The 19,340-nt window shown below is 44.3% G+C and overlaps 1 protein-coding gene across 2 annotated transcripts; it reads left to right on the top strand.

Annotated features, from left to right (window-relative positions):
- The first annotated feature begins 1,037 nt into the window (after positions 1-1,037).
- AKAP10 (A-kinase anchoring protein 10) lies at positions 1,038-19,140 on the top strand. 2 transcript variants are annotated; one of them, XM_014876564.2, is made up of 15 exons: positions 1,038-1,212; positions 4,789-4,836; positions 6,933-7,115; positions 7,415-7,954; positions 9,340-9,438; positions 9,894-9,978; positions 10,285-10,408; positions 11,446-11,582; positions 12,528-12,672; positions 13,394-13,567; positions 14,978-15,087; positions 15,423-15,505; positions 16,063-16,115; positions 16,704-16,799; positions 17,821-19,140. In XM_014876564.2, exons 1-15 carry the CDS (start codon positions 1,053-1,055, stop codon positions 17,824-17,826), a joined length of 2,043 nt encoding a protein of 680 aa, XP_014732050.2. In that variant the 5' UTR covers positions 1,038-1,052; the 3' UTR covers positions 17,827-19,140. The 2 variants fall into 2 exon arrangements, with proteins under 2 accessions (XP_014732050.2, XP_088033033.1); XM_088176907.1 differs by lacking the exon at positions 4,789-4,836.
- The last annotated feature ends 200 nt before the right edge of the window (positions 19,141-19,340 follow it).

The following is a 19,340-nucleotide window of genomic DNA, read 5'->3' as shown; positions in this document are numbered from 1 at the left end:
TGGTTATGAATGGCACGGCTCGGGCAGCGAGGGCAGGACAGCTCCAGGCACAGCGGTGACACCGCACGGATCGGGGCGACACGGGGATGGCACCGCTGCCCCCCGCCTCTGTGCCTCAGCTCCTCACACACAGACCGCAATTCATCATCGCAGCCTTCACACGGTGCCTGTAAAGCTTTTAGAGCAGAGCTCTCGGGTATCGACCCCAGCGCTGTGTCACGGTGACAAACGTCCTTGGCAGGTGAGGGAAGAGCAGATTTGCCTCGGGAGGATGATTAAGAGGATTCTTGCGGCAGGATTCGGGACGCAGACGGAACTGACTTATGGGACATGGATGCTCAGGTGCTGAGCAGCCCGGCAGGGATTTCTGGCTGTGCTCACAGGGCCTGCAGGGACCCGGCACTGCAGAGCCCTCACACCCCGGGCGGGGGCTCGGCCGTCTGTCTGTCCGTCCCCTCTGCTGCGGCCCCCATGCCCCAAGGGGACATTTTGGGACACGTCCCTGAGGTCTCCCTCCAGGGCGCCTCGGCTCTCACGGCCCTGCCACGGCGCTCGCCCGCTGTCCCCCGTTTTCAGGACTCTGCCCTCGGGGCTCTCCGTTCCCGCTGCCCACGGGACGCGCCCAAATTGCCGCAGCGTCCCCAGGTCACCCGTGCCCTCAGCCAACATGGCGGCCGGGGCCTCACGCGGCCCGGCGCCCCCCGCCCTGATCAAAGATGGCCGCCCCACCTCCCCAAGGAGCCCCGCGCCCTCCTTGCCCTCACCCAACATGGCCGCCCCGCCCGCCCTCACTGGCCGGTGGGCGTGACGCCGGGGCGGCCATGTTGGGTGTGGGCACATCCCGCCGTGCCGCGCGGGCGGCGCTGCCGGAAGCGGGCGCGGGGCCGGTGTTGACAACATGGCGGCCGCGGGCGCCGCCGCGGGAGGAAGAGGCGGAGGGAGCGGCGGCGGCGGGCGGGCGCAGCAGCCTCATTCATAGAACCCGGCGCGCTGCCCTCCCTCCCTCCTGCCTTCCCCCGCCCCGGCGGCCGCCTCGCCCCCTCCCAGGCGCTATGTCCTTCTTCAGGCGGAAAGGTAGGGGGGCGGCGGGCGGGCGGCCGCCGGGCTCGTCCCCCGCGCGGCTGCCGGGCCCCGGCCCTGCCCCTCCGGGCATCGCCGCCGGGCCCCGCGAGGACGCGCGGGCCCTGAGGAGCGGCCTCCCCGCCAATGACGGTCAGTACCGGCGCCAGTGGGGTTGGGAGGGCTCGGGGGGCCGGGGCCGGGCGGGGCTCGGGGGGCTCGGCTGCCGCCGGGGCTCCGGTGAGCGGCAGCGACCGCCGGGTGCGGCCCCCGGGCTGCCCGCGGCTCCCGGCGGCTCCCGGCGGCTCCGGACGGTGACCGGGGCGGCAGGGGACTGTGGCACCTCCCACGCTTCGTGCAGGGTTTGAGCTTCCGAGCCCTTTACAGGTGATTTTTTTCACAACGCTGACATATCCGGCTTTGTAAAAAATATAATGGACTGAGAATGTATGGCAGCAGCTGAACATGTCAGTGAAAAAGGGACCTCATCGCACCGAGCCCTCCGTGAAAGCCAAAGGAGTCCGTGGCTTTTTGCAGTTTATTCTGTAATAGATCTGTTAGGGAGCACAAGCTGGGAAATTCAGGGCTCCTGAAATATTTATAATACTCCAGCAGCACAAATGGGTGCAGTTTAAGTGTTCTCTGGGACTGCAGCGTTTTGAAAGCACTTTGTGCTCGTGCTGCAGGCAGGGCCCTGCACTCTCAACCCACCCAGATGTGGTTTGGGTGGTTTTTGTTGAAAGTGGCACCTTTTAGGAAGGGCCCCTTGGGAAAGTTCTGTTTCCTCGTGGTGCTGCAGCTCAAGCAATGCAACCACTGATCTTCTGATGCAGTGCTGTTCTAAAGCCTTTCTGAGTTACTGAACCCAAAATGCACGGCCTGGAAGGTGAGAATGTGGTACCTGGGGTGATGTTGATGCTCTTGGCTCACACATCCTCTGGATCTTGCTCAGCCAAAGCAGCAGCACTGAAAACGTCACTCTTTGGGGAGGTTAGTGCAGTAGTTGTGGGAGAAATGAGTCTAAACTTTTGTTCTTATTAGCAGATCTGAAGATTCTGGAAGCCACTGAAGGCTTTGCAAGTGCCATAATCCTTTTTGGGGTGTTTATATACAAATGTTGGGCTGCAGAATAAAACTTGGATAGTGGTTATAAACTCTTCAAAAAGAGCTCCTGCTGCTTCATTGAGAATTGTGGAGCTGAGGTTCCATCCTGACGTGGGATCACAGGGACCAGGTCAGCTTGGATGGAAACTTTCTCAGGGAGAAAGCCATGAAAGGTCTGATTATCTGAGAAGTGTAATTGAGGATCTATGTTCCTTTGATTAAAGGATCTTTGGTCAGAGAGGCAAATCAGCACTAAATGCTCGAGAGAGACACTGTGAAGGAGAGGAGAAAAACAGCCTTTCATCTGGGCTGTGCATAAAACAAACACTTGCTTGGTGTGATCTCCGTTTTTAGATTTGGCTTTTAGAGAAGATTTGAACTGAAGCTGTGAGGAAAGCAGCACATTAAGGCTTAGGATAAAACTCCAGCTACATGCAGTTCAAAATCCTACAAACATCAATGTTCCTGGAGTGAGCTGTCGTTGTTTAAGAGGATATTGCAGTGGGTAGAAATTAAAACTAATTTTAAATTAAATCATAGCAAGAATCATAAAGCAATTGACCTGTAGAAAAAAAGAAAACCGAAGGTAAAGTGTTTTTATAGCTTGGGCCTTGAAATAAAACTCTGGCAGACTGAGGATGTATAAGGAGTTGGGAAATCAAAGTATAACAGGTGAGCTGGGTGCTTGAGGGCAGGTTATGAAACTGCTGCCAGTGGAACAGCTCATCCCTGGGGATATCTTGGGAATAACGTGCAGTCCCACAGCCTGGCTGGCCTCAGCAGTTTCTCTTTGTTTATTGTGTGCTGTTGACACACTGTGAATGCTTTTTGAGTTTGTTCAGAGCATTTCAAGATGTGAATTAAAACTCTGGAACGTCACGTGCTGGTTTGGCAACCTTTGGAATGGGATTGGCCACTGGAAATCTCACCCTTGGTCCCCGTGCTGTGGTTCCTTCTGGTTTCACACAGGCACCACACAGCATCCGCTTTTTGGGGGAAGTGAAAGTGAATTCATGTAGTGAAACTCCACTCTCTAAAATTTGGGCTTGTCCTGGATTAGAGCTGATTTTGTCCCCTCTTGTCACTTGGTCGTGCTCAGAGCTGCTGGGGACAGAAGCAGCCTGTGTGGGAAGGGTTGGGACACGACCCTGGAGTTCATATTTCCAGTAGTAAGCAGGTATTTAGGGAGGAACTGAGCGGCTTGGAAAGAAGGAAGAGAGGTATTTAAACTGAAAATAGGCTTATGGAGGGCTCTTGTGTGAAAGCCAGGAATTACTGCTGATAGCTAGGAGCTGGTCTGATGGAATACTGGAGTGATTTGGGAAAGATGAGAGTTCGTAGAGGTTGCTTGGTTCCCCCTGTGCCTCGGTGATTTGTCTCCTGTCCATCAGCTCCAGTTACGTAAAGGCTGGTTACCCTCGTGCTGCATCGGGCTGCAGGAGGTCAGTGTGGAGAGAATCCGCCTCTTTTAATGGACACTTAAAACCCCTCTGTGCTCCCTGGCAGATGAAATTTTCGACCCTGAGTTGCCAATTTGCAGCCCTGCAGCGTTCGTGCTCGCAGGGGAGGCTGGCAGCAGTGCTGCAGCCACCGGGCCAGGGCAATTATGTAACCGGAGACCGGAGTTCCCCTTTAAAATATTTAACATCCTCAGGTCGGAATGGGAACGCTTTGGGTGGGTTTTTTGGATGTGTTTTGTGATGTAAATGTGGGATTGTGCTGGGCTGTGCCTTGTGGTTACCTTAGGAAGGGCTCCAGGGTCGTGTTCAGGAATGACCTATTTGTAATAATAATCCTGGCCTGGAGCAGCCTCCCTGGTAGATCACATTCTCCAATATCACCTCTGCGTTTGTTTCTCTGCCATCCTGTTTATGTGCTGCTTGGGCTTCTTTATTTTTGTTTTGAACAGATCTCCTCCTTCACTTCCTTTATAATCTTCCTTTAAAAAATAGTAATATTTTTTTAAAAATAAATCCTCCAAGTGCTTTTCCATTACAACTTTTTACACTGTTATCTCCCCATCAGTTGTTCACCCGGGGTTTGATGATGATTAAGCAAGACTGTTTGTGAGAGAATTAAGTGTTTGCAGGGAGTTTCCAGAGCATTTCTGTGGTATCCATCATGTGCATGGAAGCAGCTCCATGGAGCCAGAGCCAGCCCACATCTCCTCAGTGCTGGGTGTTGTGCTGCTCTTCCTGTAACACAAGTGAAATGTTGTTTTTAGGTGATTTTTGGTTCACAGAGAGCACCTGCCAGTGCTCTACACTTAAAACATACCTTTTCCACTCTTCCCAGTTCATGCTGTTTATTAAAGTCATCCTGAATGCAGCTTTAATCTATAGACAGCAAACATCTTCTTCCATGGAAATTTAACAGACTGTATTTCATTAAACTTAATTAATGGATGGATGATAAGGTTTTGCTTTTGAAAGTAAGTCAACAGAAGAGCTTTGAAAGCCTCTGTCAGTTACTGGATGTGCAATTTAAATGAGAAATCAGTTTTAACAAAATTATAGTTTCCATCTGCCTTTGATACTTGCTGATGTTGGGAATTCTATGTCCATTCTCAGTTAAATGCCACCAGTTACCCAAAATAGCATTAACATTTTCCCTTGTATTTTACAGTGAAAGGCAAAGAACAAGAAAAGACCCCAGATGTGAAAGCAATTAAAAGTAAGATCAAACTTTTGTCTGTAAATTCAGATCTCTGCTATCATCCACCATTTTTATCTTACCCAACAGGATCATTTCCTTACTCCTGAGCACAGATCTGACCTGTGCATCAAACCCAAACCAAACCCAGAACTTAATTCTGTTTCTGGGTATTTATAGTAACTAATTTTTCCTCCTCATCTTGCTGAATCTGTAGGTGCAGAAGGTTATTAAGTTATGTCAGGCATGAGCTTTAATTCAAAGTGATCAGTCAGCCCGGTCACCTTGCATGTGATTGTTCCTTATCCACAACAAATTGTTCCTGAAGTTTCTTGCTCGGGTGCAGTGTCCTTTGGAGTTTGCAAAGTGCAGCTTCACTGTGTCTGATTTACAGAAGAAGCTGCAGATTTAACTTTAGTGGGGCTTGTGAGGCTGAAGATCCAAATCCTGAATGAACTATTCTGCTGCTGCCCTGTGTGGTGCAGAGGTCTTGCTGCTAAATCTCTTAGGAAAGGAGAAAAGATCTTGGTGGAGAAAAGAGATTTATAAACTGTAGAAAAACAAGTTCTGCTTATCCTGTCAGGTTTTCTTGCAGTACTGAAAGGAGATGAGGTAAATGCCAGAATCTGATCTGTTACTTTTATACCCTCAGACAAAATCCTGTTTCTGTACTTGGTAATGTGTTATCTGCACATCAAGAGAAAATTACAGGCTTTTTTCACCTTGGTGGTCTGTCTTTTAAATCAAATACAGGAAACAGTGAGTTGCATCCATTTCACAGCCACACCTCACCTTTCAGTGCAACTACCAGTATGGTGACCCTGAAAATAAAAATAAACTTGAAAATTTGTAGTATTGCACATTGTGAGCTGCTGCAGCAGAGAGCACTTTTGTTTGACCCTTAAAAGAGAGTAGAACATTTTTTTTCTCAGATGTCCATAATATAAAATTAAATTTAAATCTAATTGACAAAAGCCTGTGGCATTATGAGGAGTGTGGCTCTGGCACTACACAAGTAACCTCCACCAAATTTTCCCACTGCTGCCATCCCTTGGCCTTGGAAAAAATATATTTTCTCCATTATTGCTGGTATGAAATACCCAGAGGCTTTGTAAGAAGCAGCAAGTGGTGTCTTGGTGTCCAATCCTGCAACTGCACAAACACTTGGCAATAATTTAAATGTTTCCATTGCTCCTGAGATATCTGTGCTGTGACATCTAAGTGTGAAATTGTCAACTGCTGTCATAAAATTGGCAATAAAAATAAAGTGATGCAGCATGGAAGTCGTGGGGCCCAAGCTGCCTGACACCTTGATGGAACACATCCCTGGGAGGTGCTGAGATAATCAGCTCATCTGATGTGCTTTATTTTTGAGTCAGAGGTGTAAGGTGTCCCTGCATGACATCCTCATCTGACACAGCTTCCTGAGAGCTTTGGAATCTGCTGTGAGCATGTTTGGAGTTTTTTTCAACTTTGTCATCAATTAACAATTAGCAGAGTTTTGTGTGAGGAAGTTCTTATTTGTTCTTTTTGAGCTCCAGCCACTCGTGTCCTAAAACAGCCAGAGGGGGTTAAGTTTATAACCTGGGTTTCATCAGAGGTATTTCCTTATTGCTTTTTTTCCTCTTGCAACCAAGCAGAAGCAAGAAAAATATTTTTGAGAAATAATGCTTATTAAACCTCACAGATAGCTTTGTAGTTCAGGATTTTAAAACACATTTTAGCTTTCAAAAAGGCATGGAAATGGATTGGCAGGAGCATTGGAACTAAACTGAACTGTTGATAGAGTATAAAGTTGTTACAGTAATGGTTATCAAGGAAGTAGGAAAGTTCAGGAATATTTCATGTGTAAACTTAGACGTGGCATCTCTTGATTTGCTGCTGAATAAGAAAAATAGAAGTGGGTGGGAGTGAGTTTATTCTCAATAATAAAACTTTAATTTTTAAGAGTCTTTAATCAGACCCTTGATCAAAGATGGCACACAGTGGTACAGTGAGGTTTTAGTGAGACTGACTCTTGCAAACTCCCTGGTATATTTTGGGGTGCTTAGCATCGGGCATTGTTTAGAAGAGGCCTCGAGGTCCTTGTGCTTTAACAATTCCTGTCCTGATTCCAGCTCCAATGCCAGTACATTCCCCTCAGAGAAGCACTAGGAATCATGCCTTGCTGGAGGCTGCAGGACCAAGCCATGTGGCCATCAATGCCATCTCTGCCAACATGGACTCCTTCTCCAGCAGCCGCACAGCTGCCCTCAAGAAGCAGCCAAGTCACATGGAAGCTGCTCACTTTGGAGACTTAGGTAAGCCTGTAAGAATGTCAGTTTTCTTTTTATTCTGTGTATTCCTGGTGCACTCACCATCCCTTGGTTTTCAGATAAACAAATGGGTAATAAAGGTGTGGCTGCTGTTACAGTAGCATATGTGTTACCCTGGGAGAGATTTGAAGGGAACAGACAATTCCTTTACTTTGTCATAATGTTGGAATTGCCTCTTCACAGTTGCTCTACAGGACACTGTAGTATCCAAAAGGACACTTCTGTATCCAACCCCCACATGTGTGGTACAATACGGACTCACTCCCTTTCGTGTTTTCCTTTAGGCAGATCGTGTCTGAACTACCAGGCTCAAGAGACCAAATCAAGCCTTTCCAAGACCCTTGAACAAGTCCTGCAGGACAGTGTAGCCCTCCCTTACTTCATCCAGTTCATGGAGCTGCGCAGGATGGAGCACTTGGTGAAATTTTGGTTAGAGGCCGAGAGCTTCCACTCCACCACCTGGTCCCGCATCCGCGCACACAGCCTGAACACGGTGAAGCAGAGCTCCCTGGCAGAGCCAGTGTCCCCCTCCAAACAGCAGGAATTGGCCTCCTCTCCTCCTGCTGGGTGGCTGGAGGAGAGGCTGGAGGGCTCTGGCACTGCCCAGCTGCTCCAGCCCCAGCCTGACAGAACTGCCAGCAGCCAGAACCACGCGGGGCTGCCGGGGCGGCAGAGCCACAGCAGCGCAGCTCTGGCTCTGAGGAAACCAGAGACAGGGACTCACCCTCTTCCAGCTGATCAGCAAGAATCTTCCAAGCTTTCAGTATCAAATAGAAACAGCCCCTCCTCTGCACTAAAGGACTTGTCAGGAAAACTCATGAAAAGTAAGTGCTGTGTGTTCCCTTTGGTTGAAAAGGTGGGAAATGGGGAATGGTTTTGTGTAGGGAGCTGCCTCAGTTCTCAGGTTCTTAGCAATGTGATGTTGCAAGGAAGAAAGTTTTATGTATCACTGATGTTAACTTGCTGCTGGTCAGTTTGAGCTGTGTATTGTTTGAATTGTTTAATAATAAAAAAAGCTGCTGAAGAGACTTCAAAATCATTGTGTACTCAATGAGCTTAGGTTGCTTCTGTTCTTCTATGTGTACTCATCAGAAATTAAGTGAACATTGCTATGTCCAGTTCTTCCCTCATCCATCCCATCCCACCTTAAAAGAGTTGCAGAAAGTTTGGATGGTGGGGCTGACAACTGATAATTAACTTGCCATGGAAGGTAAATATTCTGTATTACATATAATAATGTAAGAGACTTGTGGAGATTTATGTGTGGAATGTACTGGTTTTGTTCTTGGATTTATTTGATAGAGTTCCTCCCCTTGTAACTGATTTGTTGTCATTTGGATTCCACCTCTTCAGAGGCTGCTGGAAGTAAGGTTGAAATTAAAATATTACCTTTTGGTAGTGAGCTACATGCTCAGTAACATGGTTCTCTACTTTGCATCTACTCAGTCCTCCCTCATTTGTGCAAGTCTGCAGGCAAAAAGGAAACACTTCTTTCTTCATGTTGGTTCATTTTGTTTGCCCAACTGTTTCCTCATGTTGCATCCCTTTCTCTTGTTGTTTGTATTTCTCATGTAGTTATTTATCATTTGCCTTCACAATACATAACCTCAGCCCCAAAGTCACTTAAACAAAGAAAATTATGTTTTAGTCATCAAAGCACCTCTGCTTTCTGACGTCTAAAAAGAATTTGAAAGCACAGGGTCCTTATTGAGAAATCTGAGAAGAATTTGAGTGTAATTTTTTCCTCTCTTCCAGAGCAGAGTCCCAAGTCTCAAAGAATGATGTGTGAAGAATACAACTTGTTTGAGGCATATAATTTTAAGGGGTTTTTTTTTTAGTAATTCCTATATAATGCAAGTGATTTCTCTGTGATGAGAGCTAAAAACTGGGAATTTCACTTGCCTGAAAGGTGTTGCTTCTGGGACTATGGTGTGCAGCTGAGGAAGTGGGTTCTGCCTCGTGTAGTGGTAGAGAAAATTTGGAGCTATGTTGTTTTATTTTATTATTGTTGTTGTATTCCATCTTAGGTGGGTTTGTTGTGATCTGGTTGGAGATCACACAGTCCCTGCAGCTGGTCAGGAGCAGAATATGAATATCCTGCAGTGGAAACATCACTGAGAATTAGACACTTGCTTTTCTGAAGAGCCTACATTTGTTACTCACTCTTACCAAGGAATTCCAAGTTTGATTCTGTGTTTCTTCCCTGCAGGTATAGAACGGGATGCAGTTAGGACTTTTACCAAATATATTTCTCCAGATGCTGCTAAACCAATCCCTATTACAGAAGCAATGAGAAATGACATAGTTGGTAAGAATGAATAATTGCTTCCTCATTTCAGAGCTGCTCTGTCCCCATAAAAATGTGTCTCTAATACATCACTTGTATTTATCTTTAATTTATCTTTACTTGTTTTTATCTTTATTTTTATGAATTTTAAAGGCAGATGTAAAAAGATAGGAAATTACAAATATCAGTGGACCTTACCTTCGACAGTGCTGTGAATATCCTCATAAAAACTTTCAGAGATTTTGTTTAAATTAAGGAAGGAATTCTTGGTGGTTATGGAGAGGATCCAGATATGAATCTCAGTCAAATACTTTAGCCATGTTGTTATTATTTGGCCAGCTTTGAAAGCTGGCTCAGTCAGAACCAGCTGATTCTGGTGGATTTGAACTACAATTTTTCATTAACTAGTCCTTGCTTGTGCTTTTCAGCCCCACCAGCCAAATCCATGTTAAAATTAACCTGCTCTTCCTTTGCAGCAAAGATCTGTGGGGAGGATGGCCAAGTGGATCCCAACTGCTTTGTTACAGCACAGTCTGTGGTGTTCAATGCAATGGAACAAGAGTGAGTTGATGCAATGGTTTGGGTTCTTGTGTCTCTCATCCTAAAGGTTCTGTTAAAAATGTTTATGGAGACATTACCATACCAGCACTTTCTCAGATCCCCTCCAAATCCATTCTTGCTGAACTTGGCTGTTCACTGTTGTGTTCTTTATCTCTTTCTGGTGCCATTTACAAACCCTCCCTGTTTCTTGCTTGTTTTGCTTTTATCCAACCAAAAGTATCAGAGTTCTGGGCAAGAGCTAATTGGTTCTGAGGGTGCCTTGGGTGCTGCTGACCCTGATAACTGCTTGGCTCTGTCTCTGTGCAGGCACTTTAGTGAGTTCCTGCGGAGTCACCATTTCTGTAAATACCAGATTGAGGTGCTGACCAGTGGGACTGTGTACCTGGCTGACATTCTGTTCTGTGAGTCTGCCCTGTTCTACTTCTCTGAGGTGAGTGTCAGCATCTGGGTTTGCTTTTAGATCCCTTTCCAGCAGATGAAAGGAATCTGTTCATTCCTAGGTGGCTTTAGGTTGGATAGGTTGGATTAGGTTGGATATTGAGGGTGGGGAGGCCCTGGCACAGAGTGCCCAGAGCAGCTGTGGCTGCCTCATCCCTGGAAGTATCCAAGGCCAGATTGGATGAGGTTTGGAGCAACCTGGGATAGTGGAAGGTGTCCCTGCCCGTGGCAGGGAGTTGGAACTTGGTAATTTTTAAGGTCCCATTCCACCCAAACAATTCTGTAAATCTGTGATTATAATAAAAAATCCAAGGTGTGTTTTTTCTGAGAGAAAATGCATTGAGCTTTTTCCTGCTCCCACGTAGAATGAATTCAAATGTTCAGACCTGTCTGTTGTGTTATGCAATGAGTATTTGTGATTTCCTCTCCAGTCAGTGAGTGCTTCTCAGAGTCTCTTTGCTCTGTAGAAGCTTTGACATTGTCATCTTGATCTTCACATTGTAGTGACTGTAAAAGCCTGAAGTGTTGTTACAGGTAACAAATCATAACCAGTGCCATTTTGTGATGTGATAGGTTAAATAAAAGATTTCACAGTTTCAGGCTCCTGCACCTTTAAGAAATCAGCCCTTGGCATACTTGTCCTGACAGTCTGACAAGCTGATGTAGTTTGAAACTGCAGTTTGGGAAGCTGAGACAATGTGCTGAGCTCAGTGTAAGCTAAATGTAGCATGAAAATGGTGCTTCCTGTCCTAGGATGAGACAAATAGTTTTTGGAAACTAAATGTGAAAATAAGTACAGAAGAAAATGTCAGAAGTTCTCTTTTTTTTGTTTTTTTCTTCTTTGTTCCTCCAAGCAAGCTAAATTTGTCTGAAACAGAAATTTTTAAAATTGTGTCTTGTTGACAATTTTGCATCACTAGTATATGGTCTATGTTTCTTGTTCTAAATAAGAAGAAGGAAGTTAAAAAATTATTAAAAGTTTCTTACTAAAACTTCTTTAATCTCCTCTTTTTCTGATTTCCCTTCCAGTACATGGAGAAGGAAGATGCAGTTAATGTATTGCAGTTCTGGTTGGCAGCAGATAACTTCCAGTCTCAGCTTGCTGCCAAAAAAGGCCAGTATGATGGGCAAGAAGCACAGAACGATGCCATGATTTTGTATGACAAGTGAGGGACTTCAACAATCCTTTGTTTCTGTTCTTGTGGTTTTGTGTTTGTGCTGTGCAAAAAGAACTTTTCTGCACTCTTGTGCTGTTCTGCTGAGGTGCATTTTATCAAGGTGGCTTTTGATGCATTTCCACACATGAACTTTAAATATTTTTTTGATATACATGAGGAGAAATCCTTACAAGGATTCCATTCTTAAACATAACTCAGGATTTTCAGGACTTGATTGCTTGAGTTTGTTTGGTTGGGAGATATCAAAGCTGATTGGTTGACATTTGAAAATGGAAGGAGCTTAAGCCTAATAGCAGATACAGCTCTGCAGAAAAACCTTGTTGTTCAGATACTGTTATCCATATAAAATAGGCTGTAGAAACTGTTCTCACACGTGATAAAAGCCAACTAGTGCTTGTTCTTAGTATTGTGAAATATTTCCTTTTTTTAAGGAAGAAATCAGATCCTTTTTACTATCAAACTTTCAGGAGAGGAACTTTCTTCCTGTACTTTGTGCTTCACTTTAGCAATAAGGCAGCTGGGAGACAGACAGCACAACTCCTTCCAGGAAATGTTTGTTCTTGATCTTAAGTGTGAGGCTCTACCACAACTTGAGTTATTACCCAAGAAGGAAATAATAATTGGAGAGGAAGCAAATGCTTCACTCAGAGGTTCATCAATCATTCCCCTATCCTTAAACTCCTTTTGCAAGGATGTGAGCAGTAGAGCCAATGCTGCTTTGGAGTTCTGGGTGTTTCCTGCTCCATTCCTGTTTTTCATCTGTGTTTCAGGGCAGGGCTCTCAGAACTGTTTCTGGGAGGGGGGTGTCTCACCTGCAGTCAGTGGGGACCAGGTGTGTGCAGGTTTTTTTGCAGTGTCTGGGGGATGGGTGGGCACTGAGCACTTGCAGAGGTTTGCAAATCCTGTTTGTGTTGTTTCCTTGCCCTGCCCCAGGTACTTCTCCCTGCAGGCCACACATCCTCTGGGGTTTGATGACTCTGTGAGGCTGGAGATTGAATCCAACATCTGCAGGGAGGGGGGGCCTCTCCCCAACTGCTTCACCACTCCCTTAAGGCAGGCGTGGACAACCATGGAGACGGTGAGATCCTTCTTCAGAGTGGGGTTCACACTGAGTGAAGGTGATGTGGGGGTTCCATAGAGTGCCCCTGATTTGTCCTGTTCCCTTGCTGACTTCCTGTTACCTGCATAATAGAACAGCTTCAGGAAAATCTGCCAGACTCTTTTCCCCAGCCTGATTTGAAGATACCACCCACTGGCTGCTGTTAATGCTCTGTGAAATGTTTGTCTTGGGTGATTATTGCAGTTTAATGGAAATAACAGAATTTCCTCCCATGTGAATTGCTATCAACAGCTTATTTTATATCTTTAGAAAATTTTACTTCCTCTTAGTAGGAGTTGTTTGCAAGTCTAATACAAGTGCTGTGGTTAATAATGTAACTCTGGGATACCCAGATACCAGAAATGAATGATTTGATTCTGGAGCTTCAGAGAGTTGTGAACAGTGAAACAGAATAACTGCAAAGCCTGTTGGACTGTCAAGCTTAAGTTTCTAGATGGGAAACCCCCCCCCCCCCCCGAACTTCAGTTCCAGTTACTGGTGGATTTAATTAATAGACAGTTGGGTTTGTTCATTTTGCAGTAGGATTAAAACTTAAAGCAATGCAGTTGCTAATCCACAATAATTCCATGCATGGATGCTTTTATTTGTGTTCTGTCTACACAAGGACTGAGATGTTTGTCTGCTCTTCTCTAACTATGCAGACCAGCCTTGATTAAAGAGGACTTTTCCTATCTCTCAGGTTTTCCTACCTGGTTTCTTGTCCAGCAACCTTTACTACAAATACTTGAATGACCTCATCCATTCAGTACGAGGAGATGAATTCCCAGGAGGGAACATTGCACTGAGTATTCATGGCCCTGGTAGCTCTCCTGACACTGATTTCATAGGGAGCATGGATGGCTCTGCCTCCCAGGTACCAATTTGGATTTTCTGTGTCAATATCCAAATTTTTACTCTGTAAAGAAACACCATTCCACTTTCATTTAAACCTGTTTTGTGTTAGGATTTGTTTAATCTACTTGCAGCTCAGTTCTGTCAGAAGTGTCTCTGCTGTTTGTTGTACCCAAAGCTTTGTGCTGCTATTTCTTTACATCAGTGATGTCTTTATTAAGCTGCTACTATTACTGAAGACTTTTTCATGATGCCATAATATCTAAGAATGCTTGTTATTAGAAATAACATTATTTTGTCAATACCATAGTTACAACTTTAGGTGAAAATTGACAGTTGTGAATATGCTATCAAATTTAAATATAAACACATGAGCTTTGTTGGCTTAGTTCTTTTAAAGTGCCAAATCTTCTGTCCTGAAGAGTAAACTGATTTCCAGGGCTGAAGGCATCAATGTGCTCAAACACAGAGCAGATTCTGGCTAGCCTGTAACCAGGGCAGCTTGGAAACTGCAAACCCAGCTGAGAGCAGAAGAGCCAAGCGAGTGCTGCTTTTATTGAACTCTGCAGGGCTACCCTGAGCTTCAAATCCAGTATCCACACCAATGTTAGTCATGTCCTGCCTTTCCAGCTACTTGGAAGCTGTACTACCTGCTTGTACTATTTTTAAACCTCCTAATTTGCAAGGAGGGAATATTCCTCCCCTAGCTGTGAAGTGGGGAAATAAAATCTGTGTTCTTGAAGCCTCCTGCTGCTTGATCCTCTGAGCAGGAGGAACTGCTGGTAATTGGCTGGGCAATTTAGGAAATGAGGTGCTGCTTTCTGTGGTGTGCATTCCTGCTTGTCTGAATAGGAGAATCTCTGGGTCTCTGCATATTTTTGCATAAAGAGCAGCAGGGAAGGAGCTGCCATTGGTGTTCCTGTTCCGTGCTGAGGTGATAATGGATCGCTGTGTGTTGTGCCCTCCCTGCTGTTGCTCTGATGTTTCCTTGGCTTTTTTTTTTTTTTTTTTTTTTTTCATAATCTTATATAAATACTCCAGGCCAGAAGATAAATGTTTGTTCTCTGTGCATGGGGGAGGCATCTGTGTTTGGGAATTGCTTACCAAGAGCAGGAGAGGGATGTTCCAGACTCCCAACAAATGATTTGAGAGCACACACGGGTCTGTTGAGCTCAAAATGCTCAGGCAGCAGCGTGTGCTGACCTGGCCTTTGTGTCTTTGGCTCTGCCCACAGAACTTTATCATCCCTCTGCTAAAAACAATGTCCTATGAGTTGGGAATTCAAGGCTGTGTAGACACACTAATTCTTTTATGCTCTTGCTTAGAGACTTGATGGAGGTTTATCTGTATTAAAAGCACAAAAATTGCAGTTTTGTTAAGAAGCTCGCAGTTGTCTGCATTGGGCACTAATACTTAGAATTTTTATTTGTAGTCCAATGTCAAAAAGGCTAATGTTAAAATCCTGAAAAATTTTGATGAAGCAATAATTGTAGATGCTGCAAGTCTGGATCCAGAATCTTTGTATCAACGAACGTATGCAGGGTAAGGTTCATTTCAGTGTATTGTTTCCTTTCTGGTTACATGTTTCATCTCTGTTTCATTTTTGCTGTGTTCTCCTGCATGGACAGTAGGCCTAAATGCAAGATCTTAGTCCATGTCTTAATATTTGACATTAAATTTGTTTCAGTAGTGTGATTTAACACCCAGTGAATGTTTCTTTGACCAAAATGGCAGCCAGGGAAATATTTCTAATTGGTTTTTCTCTTCCTCTTAGTTATTGTTCTTCTTTGATATAGCCAAATATGTAACCAAAGATAGCTTTCCATAATCCCAAAGTTCTTTTGATCACCCACATGGTTCTTCACTCCTCTCCTCAGGAAGATGACATTTGGAAGAGTCAGTGACTTGGGGCAGTTCATCAGAGAATCTGAACCAGAGCCTGATGTCAAAAAATCAAGAGGTTTGCTTTGCTCTTTCTCTCCATTTCTGTAAACCTCTGCAGAGCTGCTCTCTTCCCTGCTGCAGTTAAGATAGGCAAAATGTTTGACTCTTTCCAGATCTGTTTTAAGCCAAATAGAGATGCTGTGGGGATTTGGCCTGTACTGAGGCAAAACCCATCTCTGGCCCAGTTTCCTATCCAAATTCTGCTTTTCTGGTCCAGCTGGACTCTGGGGAGCATGAGGAGCCTGTGGGAGTTGGAGCTGTTGATGGAACCTGGCAGGGATGGAAGCGTCAGCAGCTGAGCTGGTGATCAAACCTTCAAAGCTTTGGTCTTGAGATGAAAAAGAGCTGCAGCTCTCCTCATGCTTCCCACCCAGGCTGGGACCTGCTGCTGGAGCTGCTTTTCAGCTCTGGGAAAGGCTCAGTGTCCAAATGGCTCCAGGCAGTCCCTTGTCTTTCCTGCCACTCCTCCATGTCCTGAGTGCCAGCAGAACAAACCCTTCAGAAGGGTGTAAGGGATCAGTTTTGTACCTCACTCTGCTGACATAACTTGCTTGTTGTTTTTATCTCAACCAGGGTCCATGTTTTCACAAGCAATGAAGAAATGGGTTCAAGGAAATACAGATGAGGTGTGTCCCCTTTCATGTTCTTCTCATGACTTTACACTTTAGATTAAAGAAATAAAGTATTGATGTTCTTAATCCTGGCTGTTATCTCTGAGTATCTTTTTGCTGCACCAAGAACAGGGAGACTCTATGTGCTAAATATAATTTGATTGCATGTATGTGTGAAACTAGTTTGCTCTTTGCCAGTGCTTGCTGGTTCAACTAATTAAGTGTATGCTTGCAGTCAGGGTTTTTTTTTATTGTGGTTTTATATATCTCTAAGTAGGGGTGGAAATGTTGTTTGAGTTTTATGGTGAAGTGACCACTCCACATGGATTCCAGGCTGCATTTTTCCCTCTCTGAAGGGCTTAGACAAATCCCCAAGAGATAAATCTAAAATCTCCACTCTCTTGGAAATTGCATCAAGCCTTAAGTACAATAACTGAAGTTAACACTCTACTTGGAAGCCAGGTGCATTTCCATCGAGGGAGGATATGTTTATACAGGTTATGGAATTGTGAAGATTACCCTGACTCCAAGGCTGTGCTGAGAGCACTGTGGTTTTCTTTTAAGAACCTGAAGCTATGTGTATTTTTGGGCTGTGTTTTTCAGGCTCAAGAAGAGATGGCTTGGAGGATAGCAAAGATGATTGTCAACGACGTCATGCAGCAGGCGCAGTGTGAGCAGCCTTTGGAGAAGGTCACCAAGGTAGGGGGTGGAGAGGCTGCTGTCTTCAGCTGCCTCCAGCCAGGCTGTGGGAGGAGCAGAGCTCTCACTTGCCTTCCTCCTGTGGCTGAAACCCACGCTGGTAAATGTTCAAACCAGCAGAGCATGAGGGGAAGAAACAAAGGTTGGAAGTGTTTCGGCCTACGTGTGATGTAGGAATTTCTCAACAGATGCCTGTGGTGGTTCTCCTGTGCAAGCATTAAACTTGTCTTAGTTTGAGTCTGCAAACTGCCTAATTAGTTAAAAGGGTGATCTGTGCTGCAAGATGAAGTGTAATTCCTTCCTTGAGCTCACATTTACTGTGTCCTCTTAGTCAGTAGTGGCATTTCTGCTTGAAGTGTCAGTAAAACTCAGCAGCTGTGAATTTGTCTCATTGGGTGCACTCATTTACACAATTCTGTCTCTAGACTTTAAAAAGACACAGTAACCCTGCCCATAGATTTGTGTATTGTTGTTTGTGTTGTTGTATATCCCATGTGTTCTCTCTCTAAAAGACCCCAGTTCTGAGGCAGCAGTTGGATTTTGTGAAATATTGGTGACAGCAGGTTACCAAGTTAATGTCTGGTACTTCTGACTTTCAGGCATGTGAGTTTGTAAAAATTAACTTACATTGTGTTCAGTTATTGAAGGTAAACAAATTGCCAAAGCCCAGTTGTTAGATTTAAATGGGTGGATCCACAGTTTCATTTGTGTGAGTGTTTTCTTTCTAATAGAGCAGTAACTTGTATAATGATTTCACTTAATGGCTTGGCTGCAAATGATACAATTCCAGTCTGCCTGGATGAAAAGGTCACTCAGCAGAGTATTTAGAATTCTCAAATGGCTGCAGATGTTCTGGATTCAATTAAGAAAGTAATCAAAAGGTTGAGTGTGTTTGGATTAGGTTTGGGACTTTTTTCTTCCCCAAACTCAAACAAAACTGTCTTCAACGTTTCTGTGTCTTTCTGTTGAACAATTACCTTGCATGTTTTAGGGTAAAATGAACTGTTTTTCCCTTTTCCAGCTATGATTTTAGAAACTCCAGGACAGGAAATCTGGTTTTCCACTTTGAGAACGAGTGAACTTTCCCCATTTGTGGATTCTTTAACACAGCCAATAAAAACAAAGCACTGTTACTCCAACTGCTGGAATCTCCCTCATTTCTAAGGAAGAATGAAAAAGAAGCAATCCTGGACCTCCACTGTAGAGAGTGAAGAAACACTTTTCCCTGGTGTATGTGGCATTCACAGTAATGATGATTCTGAGATGAAGATGCAGTTTACAAATGTGTCACTGAGAAACTGTGATCGACTTCACAAATACTTGACCCTGTCTCAAAAAAAGACTTTTAAGCAAAATATCTGGAATGAGACACAGAGGCCACAACAAAGGGGAAGGTTTTGCTGTAGTTTCTAGTTCTACTGCTTGTAATTTTTAAACACAGAATTGGAAGAGCTATGGGGTGAATCCATTGGCAGTGAATGACCTGGAAAGTTCTAAGTTTAATTTTCCGTTACTTGAAATAGATGAGTATTCAACTGTAAGATAAATGTATTTTACTTCATAACTGCATTAACTTTTTGAAGGCAGTGTAGAAGGGTCAGGAACTCCTCCTTGTCGAGCTCCTACACCTACACACACACACACACACACACACCTCCCCTGCTTCCACCACGGAGCAGATCCAAGGCTGGTCCTGCAGCCCCTCTGCTCCCACCTTCCAAGCGGGTTGGACTCTGCAGGCTGCTCCACTTCCTGTCCTCACCATCCCATGAGCAAAGAAAAAAAGAATTGCTGCCATTCTCCATTGCTTCTTGTCCTCCACCCAACATAGTATCTAATTCCAGATGTTTGGTTTACAAAGAAAAACAGTTTTTAATGACCTCTGGCCTTCTTCCTGACACTGTCAACACTTACCATGTTACACAGCACCTGGTTTTTCTTCCCCAGCAAATCAATTTTGCAGGGTAGCAGAAGTACTCAGTGTCTCACCATTATGTTACTGCTGCATTTTTAGTATATGACACTTATTTTGGGTCTTTTTTTTTATTCTAATGATTGCTTTTTTCCTCAAACTTGTGCAAAGAAATCACTATGCGAAGAACTCAAATCATTTCCAATGTTCAGAATATCTTGATTGACTAGAAAGTGTTATTCTGTTGCAATATTTGATTGTATAGAGACACACTGTATTGTTATGAAAAAGCAAAAAAGGCTGTGTATAGGTTTTTGGTACTATGTACCACCTCTTATTTCTCTCATACTCAAGCATTCATGTACTTAAAACATACTATATTTAATTGTGTTTTGATTTAAAATATATAAATATTAAAATTTGTGTCAATTTTCTGTTTTCATGGGGTTTGAAGTTACACGGGATGGATTTTTTTGGAGTGAGTTTTAGGGGTAATTTTGCCCACGTTTCTTAATGGATTATGTTAATGGTAGTGCGGTGAATATGATTAATTCTTATTAAACAGTAAATAAGGTGTTCAGTCACAAGACATGGCAGAAGTTGGGCTGAGAATGGTGTAAAGGAGCAGG

This window comes from Sturnus vulgaris, chromosome 21, assembly GCF_052056855.1.
Source record: "Sturnus vulgaris isolate bStuVul1 chromosome 21, bStuVul1.hap1, whole genome shotgun sequence".
Lineage (NCBI taxonomy): Eukaryota > Metazoa > Chordata > Aves > Passeriformes > Sturnidae > Sturnus > Sturnus vulgaris.
This window is presented reverse-complemented; position numbering and strand designations above follow the sequence as displayed.

Excerpts from the sequence above, each read along its gene's own strand:
- AKAP10 (XM_014876564.2), top strand. The coding sequence starts at position 1,053 with ATGTCCTTCTTCAGGCGGAAAGGTAGGGGGGCGGCGGGCGGGCGGCCG. Across the intron at positions 1,213-4,788 it reads CGGCCTCCCCGCCAATGACG|TGAAAGGCAAAGAACAAGAA; the intron begins GTCAGTACCGGC and ends TGTATTTTACAG. Across the intron at positions 7,955-9,339 it reads GTCAGGAAAACTCATGAAAA|GTATAGAACGGGATGCAGTT; the intron begins GTAAGTGCTGTG and ends TCTTCCCTGCAG.